General features: G+C 39.3%; 1 protein-coding gene across 1 annotated transcript in view; it reads left to right on the top strand.

Moving 5' to 3' along the window:
• The window catches only part of lnx1 (ligand of numb-protein X 1), a 155034-nt gene that overhangs the window by 79762 nt on the left and 59264 nt on the right, over positions 1-16008 (top strand). The window contains exons 3-4 of the mRNA XM_078398585.1: positions 14336-14604; positions 15806-15952. Of these exons, the coding sequence (XP_078254711.1) occupies positions 14336-14604; positions 15806-15952 (416 nt within the window). The remainder of the gene's footprint in view (positions 1-14335; positions 14605-15805; positions 15953-16008) is intronic.

Consider the following 16008-nt stretch of genomic DNA (forward strand, 5'->3'; position numbering starts at 1 on the left):
TAATCAGTTGATTAATTTGGTTGCTTGGACTAGATGCAGTATTGCATTTTAAATATCACTGTTATATTATTTTGTAAACCATGTGGTTTTGCTTTGTCATGTGCTATGTGGCACTTGACATCTGCATACCAGCAGATTCCTTTGGAAAATTGGCACAGTTCTAGTTAGAAAGATCTAATAGCAATTCAAAACAGCTCCGCCCTCTTATTTGAGGGTGGAGTTGTTTTGAATTGCTATTTCAAAGATTGTACGGGCCTATAATAATAAATAAATGCCCCATCCTAGTGTTCTGAATCTTGTTTTCTCTCAGCCAGGAAAATAATCTCCCAGTTAAATACGTGGCTGATTCTTTTTTTTTTTTTGTTGATTGCAAATTAGCAATGAAAATGCCATATCATACTAATGAAGCTAAAAATAAGATTAATGCTCAAACAGTAATTTTTCCATGACACCTTCGAGTGAACAATTGCATTACTAAAGCAAGGTCACTATACAAGTATCTGCTGACTGTATTTGCTGCCAAAGTATTTTCTACTTTCTATTGTTGTTGGCAGAGTTAGCCCAAATTCTAATAATTCAAGTTGCATTCACTTTAAAATCATAGGAGTAGAGATCTCATTTTGACCTCTCTCTTGCTCTGTCACACATTCCGACCCCATCCCTTGGAATCATGTTGAGGATGCTGCTGTTAAACAGAACTGACGGTCTTTAAATTTACACTGAACTTGAATATCAGTGGACATTGTGTCCTTACCAATTAAATTAATTGTCATTTTTGCAGATTGTTGGGTAATGCTGAAAATGTGGTCATCCTTGAGGCTGTGACTTACTGGACCATCATTTCAGCTTAATTAATGCATGAGCATTAATGTTTTAACATTCTGATGTTTTAAAATCTATTGTAAAGAATGCATGACTGTCTAAGAACGATTGCTGGCTATTGCATTACTGTTTGTGAATCCTCGGTGGAATTTTCAGCTTTTGCTACACACTCTGGCTTGAAGTTTTAGTGAAAACAAACAATATTTGTCTCAATTTTATTTGAGAAAATTAAGAACCGTGTGAAACAAAGTGATTTCAGTCTTGCATTTGCAAAATGATCCAATTTAGAATAACATTTTCTGATTTTCGTATACATTGAAGCAAGTCTGGCTCTGGGTCAGGGGAGAAACTGTAGGAAAAAAACTGCAGATGCTGGTTTAAATCGAAGGTAGACAAAGGGAGAAACTGGATTGAAAAATAATCCGTTCTGTGTTTGCATTGAAATAAAATTGAACTATTGGTCATTTGTGTAATCGCCCAATAAAACATTTATATTTGTTCATGTATAACTTTTTGACGACCCTGAAGAGTTGAGTCCATAATGTTTTTGTTCTCACCCACCAAGTTAGTGGGTTCACAATGAGCAGACATGGGAACTTGAGAAGGTGCAGATCCTATAATATTATCCAACAAAAGCTTCAACCATTCTAATTAGATTAAATGTGCACTAAAAATTAGTTGGCCTTGATATTCAGTGACCAGATGCTAAGTTTTTCTCAGGAAATAAAAGGGAAATTCATGAAAATAATGTTCAAAATGTGAATAAGGCCAGTTAACATTAGGTTTAAAAAATAACAGGCATGCAGCCTTCAATTCTGGCTGCATGAAGAATAGTTTCTAAGCTTTTTTATGGAGGCCCACAGACCCATTCCTGCATTCTGTTGTTGATTCTGGAACCAAAAACCTGGTAGTCTTACACAAATGAATGCCAGCAACTGCAGATGTTGCACTATAAATGGCTGCCTTACGCCTTTTTACTGAATGCAGCTTCAGACAAAACTTTTTCTTCCTCTGGTGAGACTGCTATATTTTTCTCTAACTTTGTCAAGATTCTAGATCAGTTTAAAGACCTCATGCATTACAATAGTTGTTCAGTTTTAGAAGCGCCTGTGAAATAATCTGTCCAAGGAAACAACTTTCTTTTTAAAAAAATTGAATATATGTAATAAAATTGGATCAGAAACGCTACTTCAGAACTTTTGCAAAAGACTCCTATCCCTGATTTGAGGCTCTCATTGTGAGATTGTGTGTTTTAGTTAAGTTCAAATACATTTCACCATGGAACCATAGTATCTTTAGGTTGCGTAGGTGGCCCAAGTGTGATATTTTAAATATCAGATGAAATATTTGTCTATTAGAGCTTGAGTAAAATTCTAAAAAGCATTGTGTCTACAAATAACATTTGGCATACCACCAACAACCAAAGCAGCCATTTAATCACCCAGAGGGCCAAAAACATTCCAATAAAAATTCCTGACACTTCAATAAAACAAAACCTCAAAAATTCCTCTTCAAACATATCAATTGTTGGCCATGATGTGCAGAATACCAGGAGCTTGTTTTCCAGATCATATTTGTATTTTCTGCAGACAATATCTATTCACTATATGAATGGAAATGAGTTTCATTAGTCTAACATCCTTTTGGAAAAGACTGATGATTTGACATCCAACGTGGTTCTGCTCTTGATTGGAATAATGCATGATCCTGTCTAATGTACCTGAAATAAAAATCTGCCGAAATTACCAGTGTTCATTTTCTTATTTTCAAACACCTTCGTCAGATGCCTGCAATACGTGCATTTTTAAAACAAATACCCATTTTTTCCTATGTTTCTATATATTCTGATTAATTCTTTCCAAAGTCTATTTTATTGAATTCTAAATGATTAGGCTGATATAGATGAGGCTAGAGCCAAGCCAAATTCTTGTCCAGAAAATGAAATGGTGTTGCATTTTGTGTAGTATTGAATGTTCATAGTAGTGCATACTCACACCTCCACAATCCCTCCTGACATTCCAATAGAATAGACAATAGGTGGAGGAGTAGGCCATTCGGCCCTGAGCCAGCACCGCCATTCAATGTGATCATGGCTGATCATTCTCAATCAGTACCCTGTTCCTGCCTTCTCCCCATACCCCCTGACTCCATATCCTTAAGAGCTCTATCTAGCTCTCTCTTGAATGCATTCAGAGAATTTGCCTCTGCCTTCTGAGGCAGAGAATTCCACAGATTTACAACTCTCTGACTGAAAAGGTTTTTCCTCATCTCCGTTCTAAATGGCCTACCCCTTATCCTTAAACTGTTGCCCCTGGTTTTGGACTCCCCCAACATTGGGAATGTTTCCTGCCTCTAACGTGTCCAACCCCTTAATAATCTTATGTTTCGATAAGATCCCCTCTCATCCTTCTAAATTCCAGTGTATACAAGCCTAGTCGCTCCAGTCTTTCAACATATGACTGTCCCGCCATTCCGGGAATCAACCTAGTAAACCTACGCTGCACGCCCTCAATAGTAAGAATATCCTTCCTCAAATTTGGAGACCAAAACTGCACACAGTACTCCAGGTGCGGTCTCACTAGAGCCCTGTACAACTGCAGAAGGACATCTGTGCTCCTATACTCAACTCCTCTTGTTATGAAGGCCAACATTCCATTGGCTTTCTTCACTGCCTGCTGTACTTGCAAGCTTCCTTTCAGTTACTGATGCACTAGGACACCCAGATCTCATTGTACGTCCCCTTTTCCTAACTTGACACCATTCAGATAATAATCTGCCTTCCTATTCTTACCACCAAAGTGGATAACCTCACACTTATCCACATTAAACTGCATCTGCCATGCATCCGCCCACTCACACAACCTGTCCAAGTCACCCTGCAACCTCATAGCATCTTCCTCACAGTTCACACTACCACCCAGCTTTGTATCATCTGCAAATTTGATAATGGTACTTTTATTCCCTTCATCCAAGTCATTAATGTATATTGTAAATAGCTGCGGTCCCAGCATTGAGCCTTGTGGTACCCCACTAGTCACTGCCTGCCATTCTGAAAGGGACCCATTTATCCCCACTCTTTGCTTTCTGTCTGTCAACCATTTTCTGTCCATGTCAGTACCCTACCTCCAATACCATGTGCTCTAATTTTGCCCACTAATCTCCTATGTGGGACCTTGTCGAAGGCTTTCTGAAAGTCGAGGTACACCACAACCACCGGCTCTCCCCTGTCAATTTTCCTAGTTACATCCTCATAAAATTCCAGAAGATTAGTCAACCATGATTTCCCCTTCGTAAATCCATTCCCTCCCCAAACCACCACCTCTCCTGCCGCCCACACTATTTCCTAGAGAATTGTAAATGGGAAAGATTATAGATTTGCTCAGCGACTTTTTTGATTTTAAATGCTAACAGTTGGTATAAAGAATAGCTGTTAAGCCCCCAATTAAGTTAAATGATGAGGATGGGAGGGTTTGCATTGAAGATAGACACAAAATGCTGGAGTAACTCAGCGGGTCAGGCAGCATCTCTGCAGAAAAGCAATGTGATGTTTAGGTTCGAGATCCATCTTCAGTTTGCATTCATTGTTCCTGGTGGCAAAGTGTGTCGAATGCCTTACACAGAATCTTTCACCAGCCATCTAATAGCAGCCAACTCTCTTGCGCAGTGACAGACCTGAGATTCTGTGCTGAATAACTCATTCACTCTATTCACAATAGCAGTCCAACAGAGATTGGAAGCCTACCTAAAATATGGGAATGATCATGAGGTCAGAAGATCAGCTGGGCTGAGAGGATCAGTGAAAATTATATACCTTTAACATTATTTTAAGCTGGAAAAATAGTTCAGGTGCTTAGAATACAGGAAGACAACAAGTCAGTTGCTAGAAGAATCATTGAGTAGTACTACACTGCACTTTCCATTGTTTTTGGTTGGTAAAGACAAATTTTACTTGGCCTGAAGGGGTGGGGGTGGGGAAGCAGGGATTTGAAGCTTAAATGTTTTGCCTTCATTGATGAGAACCCCTCTGCTTTTAATAAAGCTACTGCACCAAAGAGCAGGGCCTTTAACACATGTGACAACCAAATTGAAGGCCTCTGTGCATTTTGGCACTAAGGAAAAATACTGCAATAGATCCACATTGAAGTTTTATCTGGCCTCCCAATCCACTTTTCTGGAATTGAATAATAGCCATTGACATTTACTGAACCACATTTTGTTCGGCAGCATAATTACTTTTCTAACTAATTTTGTAAGATATAAAGAATGCAAGATAAAACCTATTGTAACATTAAATTACATCTTGTATTATTTAAGCATATGCAGCTGCATTTCAAGGCCAAAGAAAGCACTACATCAGCAATGGAATTAGGCAAACACTGACCAGTTTATTCAGGTGCAGTCCTATAAATAATTTCTGGGCACTGATGTTTATGTTAACAAGAACTGTGATAGCAACCATTTTAGATTGGATATTTGCAAACTTGTTTTAATAACTGGAATAACATAAATTAATATAGAACATTGTTTGGATGGAGGATAATAAGGCTTGTAAACAGCTAGAAAACTGGACTGCACCCAGACCACACTGAGGACATTGGGAGCTCACTCTACATAATCTGTGAATGCCTGTGCCGTTTCTTTCTCTGTTCTCCTCGTGCCTTTTATTCCTTTCTCTTTTTCTAAGCAGACTAATTCTACCATTGATTCACTCTACATAATGTGTGCACGTCTGTGCTGAATCTTTTTTCTCAGTTCCTCCTCCAGTTCCTTTTGTTCCTGTTACTTCCATTTTCTTGACCGTTCACTATTTTTGGAATATTCAGCGCTATGTTTTTACATGCTCCTTTAATGCAATTTAGTTATTTGAACTTGTCAAGGAATGGGTTTGTTACTGTGAAAATAGTCTGTTTTAGAACTTTTCCTTGAGTTGTTATCTACTGATTCTAAGCACTGACCAAGCCTGAAAATGGCCTCTGCTCTATGATAATTTGAACTAATTGTTCATACCATCCCACACAAAGTCAGAGTTTCATGTTGACACCAAAACCACACTTGTAGCCCGGCATCTGTGTTTTTTGCTGCACGCTTCCTCCAATGCGACCATTGAAAATAGCAGCATCTGCAGGTTCTTCTCTGGATTGCTGTTCAGAAGCCATGTAAACAGGATGAGACTTCTATCCAAACATCCTTTATTGATGACTAAGTACACCCAATGAACAGTGGCCGAGACTAACAGTCTATCATGCCACATGGTGTACACAGTTCTTAGAGTATAAACACACTCAACATTTTCCACCAAAAACAAACCTACCTACGAAATAACTATATATATAATTATTTTATCAATTAACTATTTATATATAATATAAAACAAATAACTATTTACAGTGCACAATCAGCACTGGATTCTAAGATGTTCCACAAGATGTACTCCTGAAACTGATAAACCCAATGAATGTTCATTAATCAGGTTTATATTTGGAAGATCTCACATCTTTTACTAAAAGGTTATTTAAAACTCTGCAAAACTGTGAATAAGGTATATCTAATATAACATCATTTGTTTAAAATGGATTAATAGCCTGTCCACTAACAGTACTTACAAAATATTTTGATTTGATTTTTAAATGTTACCTTCATACTCGGTCTGCTTCAAATCACAGCTTTCCCCGTGGACACTGGATCTTTTCACTGCTTGGCCTTTCACATTGTGGGAACTAATGTCCCAACCCTCCCTCTCTTGATGGGTTCCAGTGCACAGAACCCAACCATCAGAGCTCACAGCCCTTCCGGCTACTCGTGGGCCAGTGAATTGAGCATCCATCATTGCATCCAGGCAGTCATGGCCCAGAGGTCCCCTGGAATCAGTGGTGATGTTGCATTTCTTAAGGGAAGCTTTCAGCATACCCTTTAAGGGCCTATCCCACTTCGGCGATTTTTAAGGCGACTGCCGGCGACTGTCAAAGTCGTAGCAGATCGCCGAAAAACCTTCAAATTTTTTAACCCTAAGACAATGACTACGACAAGCTACGACAACCTACTACCTAAGCGACCCAGTCGTCCCAATTTAGGACGTCCACCTACGACAGCGACTACGACAAGCTACAACAACCAAAGTCAACCTACCTCCACCCTCGACAAGCTACGACCCTGTCAGGTCACAACTGATGACAACGGGGGTAGCCATTTCACGTAATATTGGCGCAGAAATAGGTTTGGGTAGGGTGTCCGATCATTCTGCATCATGACTGCCACGAAGCAACATATGACGGCATTGCTCTTAGATCAAATGCAAGCCCTGCTGCTTGCAGCGGCCCTCATGCTTAAAATTCTGCAAGACAGAAGGACAAGAAGAATAGGGAAGAAGAAGCCCAAGAAGAGGTCTGTGTTGTTGAAGCCCTTGTCCCTGAAGAGACTCAATGCAGTGCAATGTCAAAATAAATGAAAGGAGTTCGCTTTTCAATGCAGTGCGATGCTTGGGTTTGTGTTTGTTTTATTGGTCAAAGTAAGTGAAATTAAAATATTTGAAAGAGATGCCATGAGAAACTACTCTGAAATACAATAACTTCAAACATCAATCATTGGTCAAAATGTCCAAAATTTACTTTATTCAAACAAACAAAATTCTTATAAAAGGTGGATCAGCACCGGCGACAACCAAAGTCACCTGGCGACAACCTACGACAGCGCCCACGACAGGAGGCGACAAGCTACGATCATTGTCGTCAAGCTAGCAGTCGCTGAAAATTTTAGAGCAGGGAGAAAATTCTGCGGCGACCAGAAAAAAGCTACGACTTTTTGGCGACTACTCACGACCATGCCCGCGACACACCGGCGACACACCAGTGACCGAGCGGCGACAGCCTAGTCGCCTGTAATCGCCTTAAAAATCGCCGAAGTGGGACAGGCCCTTAAATTTTTTCCTCTGCCCACATGAGAGATGAGAGAGTTTATAATGGAATCATTGTTTCACGACTACAGTGTTGGGTATGCAGATGACGTGCCTGGTTACGTAGCTAATAGAGAGTGATTAGGCGATAATACTGAGGGTATTGGACTGGGAAAGTATGCTGATGTTGATTTGCTTGTCCTTCCAGAGAATTTGGAGGATTATACAGCAATAGAGTTGGTGGTGCTTTTCGATTGCTTTGAGATTTCTGCTGTCCAGGTCTCAGAAGAATATAAGAATGCAGGGCTCATTGCCTCCCAGTAGACATGAGTTTTGTGCCATGTCTGAAGTTGTGATATTCATCATCCTTTTCCTCAATCGACCAAATTTTGTGGGCTGCTACAGTGAAATCAGTGATGAATTTCATCATCTCCTCTCCACAGCAGAACCATACAAAACATGATTGAAATGGTCTTGCTACAATACCTATATTAATCTACTTCACTTTTTGCACTGTGAGCATTTTCCACCCAAGACTCTCTTCCGTTATGGTGCAGTGTTGCTTTACCTACTGCCCTACAGTCAATGTGCATGCAACTCCCACTGCTGTACCCTCAGTCAATGCTGCAATCCTTGGGTTTCATAAAATGCTCCTACCTTAAGCAACATTATAAACCATATTCTTCATTGATGCTCTCAACTCTCAACAAAGTTGCACATCTGGGAGTATCACCTTTATATGCATTACCACATGATTCTGCCAAACTATTGGATTATCTAACAATCGCCATTCAAAGATAATGCCCCATGCCAAAAAATATTGCAGCACCCAAACTAAAGAGGTTTCAAAGTTGTACCTTTCAGACAAAGCCTTAAAACAGACAAGATCTTTGCCCACCATCTCTTTGGGTATCCAATTGTGCATTCTAAAAGCATATATCTTGAAATCCCAAAGACATGTGGGTTTGTAGGTTAATTGGCCTCTGAAAATTGCCCTTAGTGTGTAAGGAGTAAACAAGAAAGTTGGGTAACGTAGAACTAGCATGGACAGGTGATCAATGGTCAGTGTGCACTCGGGTTGCTGAAGGACCTGTTTCCATATGTTTCCTATAATCTCCTCGGTTCTCTTTGCTCTCAGGAATGTCTACAGAGCAAAGTACCTTCGACTTCTCAATCTTTCGCAGCTCATTAAAACATACACCACATTTATGCTCATCATCGGTCCCACCCATTCTCTGAAGATCCCTATTCACTTTTCACTCAACCCGTGGCCACTAGCTTACCACTAGGGGGGGGGGGAGAGGGTACTGCACCAATGCAGGAGAGGTTTGGGCCCAACGTGTCCACTTGGTCTATTACTAAATAAATCTAAACTAGCAGTGTAGCAGAGGCACATTGAATAATATAAATATACATGTGCATGATATGCTTTTATGCAGATGACATCACTTTCTGGTATTTGAAGAGCATTAGACATGTGGCCAGTACTGTTGAGCTAATGCACCTAATAAGTTCATGGAGCAGAATTAGGCCATTCAGCCATCAAGTCTACTCTGCCATTCATTCATGGCTGATCTATCTTTCCCTTTCAACCCTATTCTCCTGACTTCTCCCCACCTCTGACACCCTTACTAATCAAGAATCTGTTAATCCCCGCCTTAAAAATATCGATTCCACAGATTCACCACCCTCTGACTAAAGAAATCCCACCTCCTATTGATGCTGGAAAATCTACATAGGTTTGGTGCCAGCTGGGAAGGAGTTGTACTAATAGTCTTCATGACCTTCAATGGTTTCTGGACGCTTTCCCAGTTTACAGTCTAAAATGTGGAACTGGCATAATCCTGTACTGCTATCAGATGATCATTGTGTGCAGGTGTTGATCCTGTTAGCAATGATGGCAAGCAGACAGAGTTTGGATGCTTTTGTATTTAGAGTCTCAACATGCCTCTAAAATTCAAATATGATGATTAGGGTGGTTGTTACGGTGTTTGTTATAATAGAATCACAGAATGACACAATTACTGCCCCCTGCTGATTTTTCATATACCCCTGTGGAGTTTTAGTTTTCTCCCTTTCAAGCATTTATACCATTTCCTTATGAAAATTATTATTGAATCTAATTGATTGGAAAATATTATTTTGTTGACTCCAGTTGAAGCCCTTTGCAAATTTTAAAGACCTGTACATGTAAGGCAAAACGAGCAATCCAGAAAAGCAGTTTATCACATGAGACCATCATTACATTTAAGGCAACCTTAAAGTAACAATTGTTTGCAGCCAATATAACACATACCACCAGTTTCCTTGCAGGCAATATATTTCAGATTGCATCTTACTGCACACTTTTTGGTCCCCACGCGTTGGCTCAGAGTTTTCACTAAACCTGTGTCTTCTGACTACTTACCTTTCTGGTTCTGAATACTGCTTGGCCTAATTCTTTCAAAACGATTTGTGATTTATCAAATCTCCTCAAAATCCTTTATTTTAAGCAGAACTTTCCTGAGTTCTCCAGTCTCTCCTGATAATAGACAATAGACAATAGACAATAGGTGCAGGAGTAGGCCATTCAGCCCTTCGAGCCAGCACCGCCATTCAATGCGATCATGGCTGATCACTCTCAATCAGTACCCCGTTCCTGCCTTCTCCCCATACCCCCTCACTCCGCTATCCTTAAGAGCTCTATCCAGCTCTCTCTTGAAAGCATCCAACAAACTGGCCTCCACTGCCTTCTGAGGCAGAGAATTCCACACCTTCACCACTGCATCCCTTGGATCATCGCTTTGCACTGGCTTCAAAACGGTGGTGCACTTTCAAAAGCGTGATACCCAGATTGGCTAATAATTTTCCAGCTTGAATCTGACCAGTGGTTATGAAAACTTAGTATTTCTTCTTATTTTTACTCTTTGCCTCTGTTAATACAAAGTTCAACAACTTTCTTAGAACACACAACAGTACAGGACGAGCAAGCTCTTCGGGCCACAATATTTGTGCAAACATGATGCCAAGACCATCACTTATCTAACTGAACAAAACCCATATCCCTCCATTCCCTGCTTATCCATAAGTTTTTTAAATGCCACGAATGTAACTACTTCAACCACCACCCCCCGCGGCACCTTTTCTGGTGTGTAAAATATAACTTGCCCCGGGACTTCTTAACTTGCTCTGCTACTTTCAAATATTTGTATATGTCTTCTCTAGTTACTGCAGCCTTTAAAACTGATCTTTTATACTGCGTGCAATATCATTTAATTTATAACGTCTATCTTCAATCATATCAAAATATACCATGTAAGATTTCAATGGTATCATTGACCATTCATTCCAAGATCCCTGTCGTTGGTAGAAACGTCTATAATAATAGAAAACAACAGTGTCCAAGGCAAGTTATGCAAAAGCTGCATTTTGAATATTTGAATGTGCCCTAAGGTTAAGGTTCTGATGAGAACTCTGCAGAATAACAAGAAAGGAAATGTACTTGAAGAAAAAGGCCATGAACTTGAAACACAGTAACCGTTCATTGTGCCATTTTGATTTTCTTTCCTGCTGGGATCCTAATTCTATAAAGAAGCAACTAAAAGTTTTCCATAAGCTTATTAACCAATGTGGAACACACAGCTGTGCTTCGAGTTATAGGCATAGAAATAGAGCACGAGAATGTTCAAACCTTGTTACACAATTGAAGGTGAGTAAGAGAAAATGGGAAGTACAAGCAGTTATTGCCTTATCGTGTATCTGTACACTGTGAATAGCTCGATTGTGATCATGTCCTTCCGCTGGCTGAATAGCACGCAACAAAAGCTTTTCTCTGGACACGTGACAATAAACGAAGGCCTAGATAGAGTGGATGTGGAGAAGATATTTCCACTAGTTGAGAGTATTCTGTGCTTTTCACTGTGCAGTACAGGTGACAATAAACTAAACCAAACTAAAGTAAACTAAGAACCAAAATTAAAAAACCATTATAAGCACAGGAGCCAATAATGAGAGATTATTTGCAGGAGAAGAAAATGAAGTAATATTAGTCATTTTACAGTGATTTCTTGTAAATCTTTCTTAGAGTTATTTCACATTATATATGATTGCCTTTATATCCTCAGGTTACCAGGAAGTATACCTGACACTGGAAATGTGTAAAAGTCACATTAGTTTATAAACATTTATATTTAAGTATTTCAATTAAAAAAATACAAAGATTGTGCTGGTGTGTTTGAATAAAGCAGGTTATTTATAGAAACACAAAATACTGCAGATGTTAGAAAGCTGAAATGAAAACAGAAAATGTTGGAAATACTCAGCATCTGTGAAGAGACCAACTAAGTTAAATTTCATGTCATAAATGAAAATCCGAAGAACTGCAAATGCTGGAAACCTGAAATTCGTCAGATTTCTGATGAAGAATCTCCAAACTGAAATGTTGACTCTGTCTCTCTTCTCACAGGTGCAGCCTGACCTGTTAAATATTTCCAGCATTTTCTGGTTTTCATGTTGATGATAGTTGATAATATTGATATGAATTGACAGATCTATTTATTACTCTAGAGGATATTCATCAGGTTTTTACTGCTAGCTACATAGGGTTTGACAAATCTATTCTTGCTTCCAAGATGGCACCCAATCCAGTGACTATATGCGTGCTGGCCACAGAAGCAGATCTGCAATCATAGATTACAATCACTCCACAAACTTACGTCTCTTTTCCCACAGCAACATTTCTTGCTTTAACTATGATTTTCTTGAACTCATCTCGGATCTATCCATACTTTGCTGGCTTTACTTTGCACTAAACGTTATTGCTTTGTCATGTATCTCGACGCTGTAAATGGCTCAATTGTCATCATGTATTGTCTTTCCGCTGACTTGATAGCATGCAACAAAAACTTTTCACTCGGTACACGTGACAATAAACCAAACTAAACTAAACAAATTGAGATTAGGTAAGCATATTTATCAAGTAGAATCGTATTCCATTATCTCATATTTCAAATTGTTACAGTCAGAGATACATATTCATTGTTTTTATTTGTATCATCTCTTGCTCTATCATGAGGATGTATAATCCCTTTGAGTACTCAATTTTGAACTTCCTTGGGCCCAGGGTTTGGCTTTGAATCATGATGCATAGTCTTTCTAACTAGGTGTAGTAACAGCAAATATATTTTTGGAACAAAAATGATGTTGGCTCAAGGTGAGAAAACTCCTGTCAAAGCTCACCTTTGCTCCCAATAAAGACATTATGGTGAAACTCCGGTAGCCACTGAAGCGAAACAGTAAATATCCATCCCTTTGGCATAAAAGAGTTAAGAATTTCCAACATCATTGTTCAGAACTATTAATACCTATAACAGAAGGCAGAACACTTAGCTGCTGAGAAAAGTGGGAAGAAAAGTGCTTTTCTTTTTGACTGAGTTTTTAAATTCATCTGCCACATTGGTGTAAGATGAGAATCGTGTAACAGTTCCAGTTGGATTGGCAGTTGGAGAGATAATTATAAGGTGGCACAAATATTATGCATGAGTAATATTGCATATTAGTCATGGGGTAATCTATTTCACATTGAATGCAAAAGAAAGGTTGTTTAGTTGCATTGTTTCATTGTTTGATATTTCTGCCCGATAAGTTACAAAAAAATCAGTCTCTCTCTGTCAGTTGTATTAGATATTGCTCTGAAATGCACCATTTGACAAGGAATCATAGATTCATTATGTTAACTAGTAACTATTGGAAGAACACATGAAAAATACAACTATATTCCATTTACTTAATGCCATTGAGCAACAGATCCATACTGAGAGATGCCTACCAGGTTTATCAAACAAAAATTGAGATTGAATTATACAAGATAATAGATGATCTAAAGACCAGAGAGAGGTTTTAAGGAGCGTCTTAAAGAGGAGAACAGGTAAAGGATTTTGATAAGCCATGTCCACAATGTTATGGCAGATAAGTGTGCAGTTGATGATGATGAAATGTTTGTTTGGGAATGATAAGAAGCCAGAGTTAGTGTTCTGTTGAAATAATGGAGGGTTAGACAATAAGCACAGCAAAGATTAGTTCTGTGCCCTCAATTACTTGTATCATTGACCGAGAAGAGGCGGCAGAATGCAAGGTATCCAAGTTTGCCGATCACCTAAAAAAGTGGAAGTGCATATAACGTTGAAGATTTTGTGATTCTGCAATGGGATATAGACAGACTAAGTAAGTGGCTCAAAAGCAACCACACCTGTCAAAGGTGGAACAGAGTGAGTCATGCACTTTGGTAGAGGAATCAAAAGGCACATTATTATCTAAATGGAAAGAGACCACAAATGAGTGACATACAGAAAGATCTTGGTGTTCTTGTGCATGAATCACAAAAAAAGTTAATAAGCAGGTGTAGCAAATAGTTAACAAGAAAAACGGCACATTGGCCTATAACGCAAAGGTGTTTAAATATACGGAACTTTTGTTACAATTGTACACAGAGTAGGCAAGGCCACTGGAAACCTCTGCAGGTACACATAGCACACACAAGCCTGTGGGTGAATGGGACAGTGCAAGGTTGGAGTCAGTAAATAATAATTTTGTTTGTCTCACAGCAAATTATTTTTGGTATTTTATGTTTATAAATCTATGTTTTAGGTGTAGTGGAGCGATCCAATATGGACTATGGAGAGAACGAGAGGAGCAGTCACAGGAGCATTCCCCAACAGGTGGAGCAGATTTAGTTCCGGAGATTCCTGTGGAAAGCAGTGAGGTGGCAGTGCCGGTTCTTTCCCCACAACTGCCCGCACCATTGGCCTTAACAACTAATGACCCGGGGCTGATAAACCCCGCCTATGAAACGGGCTCAGAGAGCAGCCATTCGGAGAGCAATTCCAGTGCCCACAACAAAAATAGTATAAAGAAAAGTAAGTCTCATCGTGGCACCTGTAACTTAAACATTGCAAAAATTTGTAAGTGTACGGTAAGGAAATAGAAGTGATCAAACAGGTAGGAGGAATGTGGAGAAACTTTGGATTTCTTTAATCTAATAGTAAATGAATGGGAAGGGTTCTGGAGAAGCAATCCTCATCATATTTTAAAACTACCGTTGTGGGAGCTTGAAATGCTGTAATCCATTGGGGCCATGTGGCAAAAGTTGAAAAATGGGGTTAACTAAGTAGCATTTTGGCAACTGTGTAAACACTGGGCTGATAAGCAGCATCTGAATGCCAGCACACAGTGTGTGAACTCCTTAGAAATATGTACAGGACGAAGCACATGCAGTATTTGAAAATGTGACGTACAATTGTGATTCCTGTTATGTTAACCTATTCCTCTTAAGTATATTATTGCATTCATCGCATTACTTATTCTCTGGTCTTGTGAGTTAACTTCCCAATTACTTGTTTTTTAGTGCTAATATCCATTGAGTTGGTAGAATAGTTATTCTCAGAAGATAGACACAAAAAGCTGGAGGAACTCAGCGGGACAGACAGCATCTCTAGAAAGAAGGATCTCAGCATCCATATCAGGAGGATCCATGACTGGGATGCCAACATGCCTTGTTCTGTTGACAGCCCGCCATTCGTGTGGTTCGCACATCAATAAAAGTCGATTGGGCAAGATACCAGAATTGCAGGCACCTCTTGAACTCTGCCCCGTGGGGTAACCATGGTATCAGCAGAGGGGAAAGCCTAAACGACAAATGTTATTTCCAATATCTTACACTGTCATTATTTCAAAATGTACTTGTCAGTCGATGGTTTATTAAAATACCAATGTTCACAGTGCAAGTAAACTGTGTAAATTTGTGATTTACGCAATAAGCACAGAGGCCAATTAAAAATGCTCTTTCAGAATTCTAGGTAGCATTGAGAAAACAACTCAGCGGGTCATAAAGCATCTCTCAAAGACATGGATGCACAATTTCAGGTCAGGACTTGAAATATTGCCTATCCATGTTCTCTAGAGATGCTGCCTGACCCACTGAGTTACCCCAACATTTTGTGTCTTTTGCTCAAGATGCCAGTAACTACAGCTCATTGTGTCCACTTCTAGACAGCATTTATCATTACATTTATGTTCACTTGAAATACCTGAATATTACTGAAACTTATTTTCTTATAGACCGACATTTTGATCGCACTTCAGTGAGGAGCAGATCCTTTAAAAAACTAAATCGTGCTTTCAGCTATCTCCGCAAGACGAGCAATGCGAATCTTGTTGACAATGACCCTGGTGAAAGTGTGCAGACTGCTGCTCTTCCAGACGAAGGTAACAGAAGCTTTTAACACTTTTCATTCAATACCTCCAGTGGAGAGGAATATAAA

The sequence above is a fragment of the Rhinoraja longicauda genome, chromosome 1 (genome assembly GCF_053455715.1).
Source record: "Rhinoraja longicauda isolate Sanriku21f chromosome 1, sRhiLon1.1, whole genome shotgun sequence".
Lineage (NCBI taxonomy): Eukaryota > Metazoa > Chordata > Chondrichthyes > Rajiformes > Arhynchobatidae > Rhinoraja > Rhinoraja longicauda.